Raw genomic sequence first — 8,774 nt, 5'->3', positions numbered from 1 at the left:
ATAAATAAACAAACAAACAATCTCTTGCGTATTACCTTATTAGAGTGGTAGATGAATCAGAATGACTCACTGTGACTCATGCTGCTTCTGCTCCGGGATGATATCAGACTAAAAGCTCTGTGACTCATACAGGAGTCCAAATTATATGGCTCTTTAACTGACTGGTTGTTGTCTGTCACATAGGATCCACTCCAGCCTGACACCTAATGATCTGCTACTGTACATTAGTCGAGGCGTCAACCTGCCAGCTCCATCAGGTATAACATCTTTGTCCACATCTTTGAACAGAACCGGCAGTGATCTGATGATTTAAGTGCGTTCACACCTTCCTTCCGTCCTGCAGGTGTCTCGCCTAATGATCTGGATGCCAGTGTAAAATTTGAGTTTCCCTTCCCCAGCTCGGTAAGCTGATTTCACGCTCAGCGACCGCAGAGGTTTCACTCATTGTGAACCGTGTGTAGATGTGCTTTAATGACTGCGTTGTGTTTGTGAGTAGGAGGAGGCCCAGAGGGACAAAACAGGCACAGTCAAGAACACAAGCAGTCCAGAGTTTAAAGAGGAGTTCAAACTCAACATCAGCCGTAACCACAGAGCTTTCAAACGGGTCATTCAGTCCAAAGGCATCAAGTTTGAAATCGTCCACAAGGGGTAAAATTACTCATCTGCGTACCTGTATATCTGCTCTGTGTATTCCTGTTCACGTCTTCTGTATTTTCTGCCGTGTGCGTCGACAGAGGTCTGTTTAAGAACGATAAAGTGGTGGGCACTGCTCAGCTGAAACTCGAAGCTCTCGAAAACCACTGTGACATCAGAGAGATTATAGACGTGAGTGTTAATTCAATGTTGCCAATTTCACACGCATACCATCTTTCTGACAGTGCATGTGCGTGTCCGCAGGTGATGGATGGTCGTAAAGCTACAGGTGGGAAGTTGGAGGTGAGAGTGAAGATCAGAGAGCCCCTTTCAGGCGCCGATCTGCAGCCGGTGACAGAGAAGTGGCTTGTTCTTGAGCCGGTTTCAGCTCTCTCTCCGTCAGATAAACCCAAGGAGCGGGTGAGTAATTCACAGTTCACCTGGTTCTAGGTACGTGTGCTCAGATCCAACTGAAGGTCGGTGTCTAAAGAACTTTGTTTTAATTTTCAACAACAATCTAGCACAAAAGGCACTTACAAAAAAATTGTCAAACTTTGTCGTTCAACACGCACGTTGGTTATATATTTTACTTCAATAATGCTTTGAACATTATGAGGGAAACCTTTTCTCCCAGCCACCCCTCACAGAATAGTCTGTCTGAAACTGTTAAAAGTATTTCAATTCAATTCAGTTCAGTTTCACTTCATCACAGTCTCACATCGTTAACAAGCACAGAGGCAACAGTGGAAAGGAAAAACTGCCTCATGAGGAATAAACCTCCAGCAGAACCAGGCTCAGGACAAGTGGCCATCTGCTTCAACCGGCTGGGTTTGAGAGGACCAACACACAGTGACAGGTCCTGGATGGAGGCCATCAGGTTTTCTTTAGGAGGAAAAACAAAAAGACAGATATCACATGTTAAAGAATATTACAAATGCAAACTATTCATTTGTATGTATTTGTAACTGTTCATTTGATGAAATGAGGTCAGTTTGGTGTTTTTAAAATTGGGGGCTGCCAGGGGGTGCTAGGAGGGCCTCAGAAAGCTGGAGAGAAGATGATAAAAAAAAAAATATATATATATATATATATATATATATATATTTTTTTTTTTTTTTTTTTTTTTTTAATTACTGTAATAAAATCAAATCTATTTTTCAATACTTATTTTAAAATATATTTTATAATAATATATTTAATTTTTTTTCACCGTGCTCATCTTTCTGATTGGCTGCCAGTCAAATGTATCAAGCTGCACAAGCTAGCATAGCATGGACGAAATGGAGAAGTTTCTAAAAAGACCAAAGGAACTGACCAGCAGCCCTGCTGTGGTGGAAATTGCTGAAAAAAAAAAAAAAAAGCAAAACTCGTGGCTTTAAAGGTACTCAAAACATAGAGCATGTCTACACGTGGACAATGACATGTATGGCACTGACAGACATGAAGCCCAGGTTTGACAAACGGTGTAGGAGCCACCAGGCCCATTCCTCCCATTAGGCAACCTGTATCTGTCATTTCCACATAAACATGCCTGTACATTTCTTTTGTTTTGTTCTTCTGGTCAACAGTTGGTTGAAAAGTTGTTTTTTCAGTGGGAATATAATAGTGTTTAAAACATGTTAGTTAATAACATTTTTATGCTCAGCAGCTGTAATAATTGAATATAGTGAATTAAAGTTAAAACATTCTAAAAGTTGATGTTTCTTTACATATTTTGTAGCATTGTTTGTGGGTTTGCGAGAGGAACCTCGGCCAGAAGTTAGGACCATGGCATGGATAAGTTTTGGGGGAACCCCTGTGTTATAGCAGCATAGGATAAACCAAGCCGACTAATTATAGGATTATCAAAAAGGAAAGTCTTAAGCTCGGTTGTAAAACTGGACCATGTGTCAGCCTCACGGACTGAAACTGGAAGTTGGTTCCACAAGAGAGGAGCCTGATAACTGAAAGATCTTCCTCCCATTCCGCTTTTGGAAACTCTAGGAACCACAAGTAATCCTGCAGTCTGAGAGCGAAGTGCTCTGTTAGGAAAATATGGAACAATATGATCTCAAATATAAGATGGAGCTAGGTTGTTGAGGGCTTTGTAGGTTAGAAGTAAGATTTTTGAATTAAATTCTGGATTTGACAGGGAGCCAATGGAGAGCAGCTAAAACTGGAGAGATGATCTCTCCAATCAACTCCCATTAAAACTCTGGCAGCAGCATTTTGGATCAACTACCAATAAATATGTCCTAAATATTTAATAAAAATCCGCCCAGTGGTTCTTGAAATATTTTGCTACCAGGTAGACTTTCCTAGTGAATAGTTAACTTTAATATTTGAAATAAATAAGAAAATGGACTTGTTTATAACGTTATTGTCATATTTATAAGATATTTTTGATAACAGAGAAGCACATAAACATGAACAAAAACATCATTACCCTTTCAGCGGCAGGTAATAACTTTGTTCTGCTGGTCAAGAAATTTAATTCAGATTGTAGATGTTTTCATACCAGCTCCACGTCTCAGACCCACACACACAGTGGGGAGTGGATAGAGTTTCTTAATTGATTTATTCTCTAATTACATCAACACGCTGGACCTCCTCCTCCTGTTCTGTGGAACTTTATTAGATAATTAACACCACCAGCTGTTTATCACACTGGCCCAATTCATAAAACTTTAGGTAACTTTCATGATGCTGGTTCTCTGAGTAGCAAGTGTCTCATATTGGGAACACTCGGTGTGACATCAGAAGCTCCTGCTGCATTACACTAGCCAGGACTGGGTTAGAAATAAGGCTTTCAGTGTCAGAGGGCTTTTTTTAAATTTACAGTTTGGGTCAAAAAAAGTTTTTTTTTTCATGTTGGATTGTTTGGTTTTGTTAGCCATGCTTTTTTTCACGCAAACCCTAAAAGAAAAAAAAAACAAAGATCATCAATACATCGTCAGCTTGAGTGCTTTTACCCTGAAATAATCAAATTACTCATAAAACTGTTAAAGACAGACGAGTTCATGAATAAACATGTGCAGTACTTCAGCAACCTTATTACAGAAATCCATGAATGTGCAGGTTGATTATCGTTTTGCGTGAAACAGCACAACTCTAAAGAATAATTAATTTATTCATGTAATGCCTGCAGGGAGCAGTGTTCACTTTAGATGACAGTTTAGTCGAGACCCTTTGTGTGTTTGTATTTGTTTGTTTGGAAAAGGCTCCGTCCCCCCGGTCTAAACCCAGACATGAAGCCAGTGGCAAAAGCAATCAGCCCAACAACTCTACTTCACAGTACAACCTCCACAGCTTCAGCCTCCTCAACTACGACCGGGAGCGCTTTGAGAGAAAGGTATTTCTTATCCACGACTTCCACTTTTCTAATGGTTGGAGTAGGTCATGGTGGGAAGAGGACGTTCATTACGGTCGTCTTTTAGATTGCAGATTACCAGAAGAGCCGGCGAGATCCCCCATCTGATCTGATCCAGCAACACAAAGAGGTTACACGCAGACTTCAGTGGCAGAAAGCACAGCTGGAGCGAGCTTCTCCTGTTCTGCTGTCAGGTAGCAGCTCAGAATTGCAAAAGTTGATCTGAACTTGTTCTCAGCATGACTGTCATCGGGTGATGGTTAAACATACGAACCAAATTATGTTTGTTCAAAGCCAGTTGCCATCACTTGGAGTCAAAGTTTGACGTCACGTTCATGTCTTTAATAAGTGTACAGACATATCCTAGCACACATGAATATGACTGATCCATTTAAGGATACAGTTTCATCATTAAAGCATGACTGATGTTTCTGTCTGCGACATGTGCAGAATATGAACACGTGCTGCGGCGACTCGTTCAAGGACTTTCTGAGTCTGTGAAGAAATTCTCCAGCCAAGGCAACAGGGTGAGTGCAGGGTCAGGGTTGACTTCAGATACATGTTTGTTTAAAATAAAAATCATTTTCACTTGTTTTTAAATAGGATGCTGCTAAAGATGCACTGGGCAGGTTGAAGTTGGTAGAAAGTGAGGTAAGGCCTTTTCAGAAACATGTGACCGCAACTATATTGTTCTCAACCATTTTCAGGTCTCTCTTGTAAATGAGTCCCTGAGGCTCAATGGGATTTACATGTATAAATAAAGTTTGAATAAATATGCAAAACATTGGAAGATGTGTAAAATGTAAAAAAAAAAAAGAAGAGTGCAATGATTTGCACACCTCCTAAAATCATATTTTATTCACAGTGGAACATAGTCAACATATTCCAAGATGAAACGAAGAAATAAAATAAAAAAATTATTGAACAAGGCAGTTTTAATTGTATTTCAGTAACATGTTTGGGCAGAGGCACCAAAGTACTGTAAAAGTAAGTGGTACAAATAAGAAACATCTGGAGGAACATTTCACATTTTCTTAGTTTTAGGAGGTAACAGTTCAGTGTTGAGACTGGCTGTAAAAAGAGTTGAATCTCTCAGAAGTAAAGATGGGCAGGGGTTTACCAGTCTGCAAAAAACTTTCTAAAATAGTGGAACAGTTTTAGAGTAATATTTCTCAATGGAAATGCTTTAAATATCCCATCATCTACACTTTGTAATATCAAAATATTTTAATAATCTGGAGAAATCTCTGAGCTCAGAGGACAAAGCTGCAAGTCAACATTGGATGGCTGCAATTTTTAGACTCTCGGGCAGCGCTGCATTAAAAAGGTCTCATTTTGTTCTGGACTTCACTGCATGGGCTCAGAAACACTTTCACAAACCAATGTCTGTGAACAGTTCACTCTGCCATCCACAAATGCTGCTTAAAGCTCCATCATACAAAGAAGAAGCCAAATATGAAGACCACCCAGAAATGCTGTCATGTTCTTTAGGCCAATTGAAAACTGTTCTTTGGTCAAATGATTTAAAATTTGATTTTTTTTTTAAGCCACAGTCACCACATCTTCTATATTAAAGTGGAGAAGGACCATCCAGCCTGTTATCAGCTCTCAGTACATAAACTGCCTCTCTGATGGTATGAGGGTGCATTAGTCCCTCTGGCATAGGCAGCTTACACGTCTGGTTTTAGAACAACATGTGCTCCCATCCAAACTGGTCTCAGTTCTTCTAAACAATGTTTCTAAACTCTAAACGCTCTAAAAGAGCACAGAATGTCATGATTTCAGCTCCCTGCCTCCTCTCAGCCATGGCTGCACTCAACCACCTACAAGCGCTCTTGGCCACGCCCACTTCTCCGCTTTACATGGAGAACAGCTGATCAGCTGCAGAGGAAGCTTTGTTTCTTTAAAAAGAGGAGCTGCTTCACGGTGGTAGGCCTGTTGTGGTAAACAATAAATCGATTAATTTCATGACAAATGAAAATTATCTACCTCATTTTCATTTATCAGCTTTATTGTTTCTTCATGTGTCTCTCTTTCTACTGAAGACACTGGATGACAAAAGGCTCAACTCCGGTGCTCTTCACTGACCCCTCCCTTTCTCTTTTCTCTTTAAAATCCATTTTAACCGTCCAAAATTGCGTTTTTGGATTGTTAAAAGCAGCTAAGCTGAGAAGCTAAGCTACGAGCTAAGCTAACAGGCCGACCTCGGGGAAAAAACCTCCGTCTTGTCGAAGCTTAAAAATTCTCAGTTGAAACTTGTGCCTTAGTGTAAAAAGTTATTTTTCACTGCAAAAAGAAGCTGAGAACTTGATTAAAAGCTTTGTGTGAAAAATGCTATGCTAAAGAGCTCAAACCAAACAGAGAGTCCGCCATTTTGAGAACCGAATAAAGGAATGAGACAGCCCATGTCACGTCAAGGGTCCTCCCTCCCATTTTTTTAAGAGACGCACTGCTCGCTCCCTCACTATCCATCCTTAGGTTCAAACAGTCTTATACTGCTGTCCAGTGGTCGAAAAAAAGGTACTACACTCAAAACAAATTAACCAACATTTATTTTTCAATTTGACAATAATTACTAATTATTGTCAAATTTCAAACAATATTATCGTTTATCTCAATAATTTCTGAGACAATCGCCCAGCAAAATTTGTTATCGTGACAGGCCTACACGGTGGTAAATACATCCCTAACTGTTTTTATTTGCTATTAAAAAAATTGAGTTTCCTTAATTAAAAAATTACCCTTTCTCAGATTAAGCATTTGATATGTTTCACTTTGAATAAAACACAAATTTGCAAGTTTTTGCATTTTATTTTTTTTACATTTTACATAACATTCACAACTTTTGTCAGGACTGGGGGCTGTATATGTTATTTGTGTTTGTTGAAATAGTACAGTGTGTACAACAAAGTCCATGCTCAATAATCCAGGTATACAATCCAACATTTTTCAGTCAGGTCATCTGGACAGTTTCTTTTTTTGTGCTGAAACGTTTCGCCTTCGATCAGTACAGTGTGTAATTTTAGTTTTTCTCTTGTTCAGCTTGAATCCCTGAGAAGAAAACGCACGGGATGAAAGAAGAAGAACAAAACGCAGGCTTGGCTGGAGAACCGTTGTCTCTCACACTCACTCAGATGCTGCAGTGGGTAACCTCAAGCTTTTTTTTGTTGTTGTTGAAGAAAGCTGCGTGACCCAGCCTGTTAACTCTGTCGCTCTGCAGCTTCCAGATGTTGTGGGTTGCCACCATAATCACTTAAAACAAACTGCAACAAGACACGCAACTATTACAGAAAGCATTTAAAGGCATGACTTTTTGATGGAGATGGTGAAATTTTGCACTTGTACAAAAAACAAACACTACATTTTCTTTTCTTAGATCCTTTGGGATTATTGGGAAATACGTTAATTTAAAGGTTTTACATTTGACACCAACTCTTTTGGTGACTAAAAATGACCAAAAATGTGTGTGTGTCTGTGTGTCTACATTCTCTGAAGTGTGTTTAACCATTGAACGAAGGTGGTGTTAACCTTTTCTAGCTACGCTTTTTGTGTGTAATGAGCTTAATAATCTGTTTGCTCCCGGATTACAGTAATCTGCTTCGTTTGGAGTGTTGTGATATGGGAATAAAGGGGGAGCTTTGGGGTGCTGGAGCCTACATCCCATAATGCGGGATTAGTTTCATGTCGCCAAGAAAATGACTAGCTCCAGACGTCGGGTGACTTTCAGAAGGCGTGTTGCATGAGAAAATCTCAGCTTGGAGAAGGGATTGCTGCTGCTTCGTTATTAGCCGTTTTTCCTCTCCATCTTCATCACTTCTTTTTTTTTGTTTGTTTGTTTGTTTGCACATATTCTGAGATTATCCACCGTTTTTGCGAAAACAAGACTGTCCTGCGGAGATCTCCAGCAGCTGCAGAGTGGACCCTGAGACATCTGTCCACGGGACGTCTCTGCTGTATCACTGTGGCCGAGTCATTGCTCATCAGACGTCCCTAAAATAACTTCTCTGTAACGTTTGAGACCGCAGTCGAGCTTAAACAAAAAAAAAAAAAAATCCTTCCTCTGACAAATGTAGATGTCTTGAAGCAATGCTGAATGTGCACAAATACAATCGATGTGTCGCGATATCAACACCCTGAACCTGTTAGTTTGACAACCTGTTCACTTGAAAGCAGCTCGATTCACAGCCAGCCTGGTTGTAGCAGATTTTTATTTAAATTTTGTTAACGTGTGTAACTTCTAGACAGCAAAAATCTCTGGTTATACGTAGTCATGTGACACAACATTGGATAATTCTGTGTTTAAACTAATCTGCCTCCGCTGGGAAACTAATAATCCAGCTTTAGGTTGGACCTCAATACTGCAAGGATTTTTAAATGTAAAACCTCTTTCCTCCTCTTGATTAATTAAGATGGACACTGATGTCAGTATTTTTTAATGGAATAATAGAAGATTGTTTAACATGGGATGGTAGTTTAAAAAAACAGCAATCTGTTTGCAAAGTTCATTCCCTTCAAATTATGTAGTTTCCTTTTGTCAATGCTTTAACACAACACTGTTTCCAGCCTTTAGAGCTAATTTCCATGCTCTTGCAAGCAGTTATTGATTTCTATTCATTTCTGAGCAGCGCAGAAGTGAATTTTCAAGCTGTTCAAACTTGATTTTGAGCCAAACAAGTCCATTTATACTGCCTGTCTCTGATGCAGTAATGCAGAAGCGCAGTTTAAATGCTGATTAATCTGAAAGGCTTTGCATTAAGAGAGATTTAAATGACATAACTTCTACTAAAATTAA

General features: G+C 39.5%; 1 protein-coding gene across 1 annotated transcript in view; it reads left to right on the top strand.

Moving 5' to 3' along the window:
• The window catches only part of cc2d1a (coiled-coil and C2 domain containing 1A), a 25,684-nt gene extending 18,627 nt beyond the window's left edge, over positions 1–7,057 (top strand). Inside the window, exons 18-27 of the mRNA XM_037690212.1 lie at positions 184–257; positions 344–402; positions 497–648; positions 735–825; positions 898–1,053; positions 3,833–3,964; positions 4,050–4,176; positions 4,433–4,509; positions 4,586–4,633; positions 7,025–7,057. Coding sequence (XP_037546140.1) covers positions 184–257; positions 344–402; positions 497–648; positions 735–825; positions 898–1,053; positions 3,833–3,964; positions 4,050–4,176; positions 4,433–4,509; positions 4,586–4,633; positions 7,025–7,057 — 949 coding nt within the window. The remainder of the gene's footprint in view (positions 1–183; positions 258–343; positions 403–496; positions 649–734; positions 826–897; positions 1,054–3,832; positions 3,965–4,049; positions 4,177–4,432; positions 4,510–4,585; positions 4,634–7,024) is intronic.
• The last annotated feature ends 1,717 nt before the right edge of the window (positions 7,058–8,774 follow it).

The sequence above is a fragment of the Nematolebias whitei genome, chromosome 16 (assembly GCF_014905685.2).
Source record: "Nematolebias whitei isolate Nwh7 chromosome 16, NemWhi1, whole genome shotgun sequence".
In the NCBI taxonomy this organism is placed as follows: domain Eukaryota; kingdom Metazoa; phylum Chordata; class Actinopteri; order Cyprinodontiformes; family Rivulidae; genus Nematolebias; species Nematolebias whitei.
Note: the sequence above shows the minus strand (reverse complement) of the source record. Positions and strands in the feature narration are given on the sequence as shown.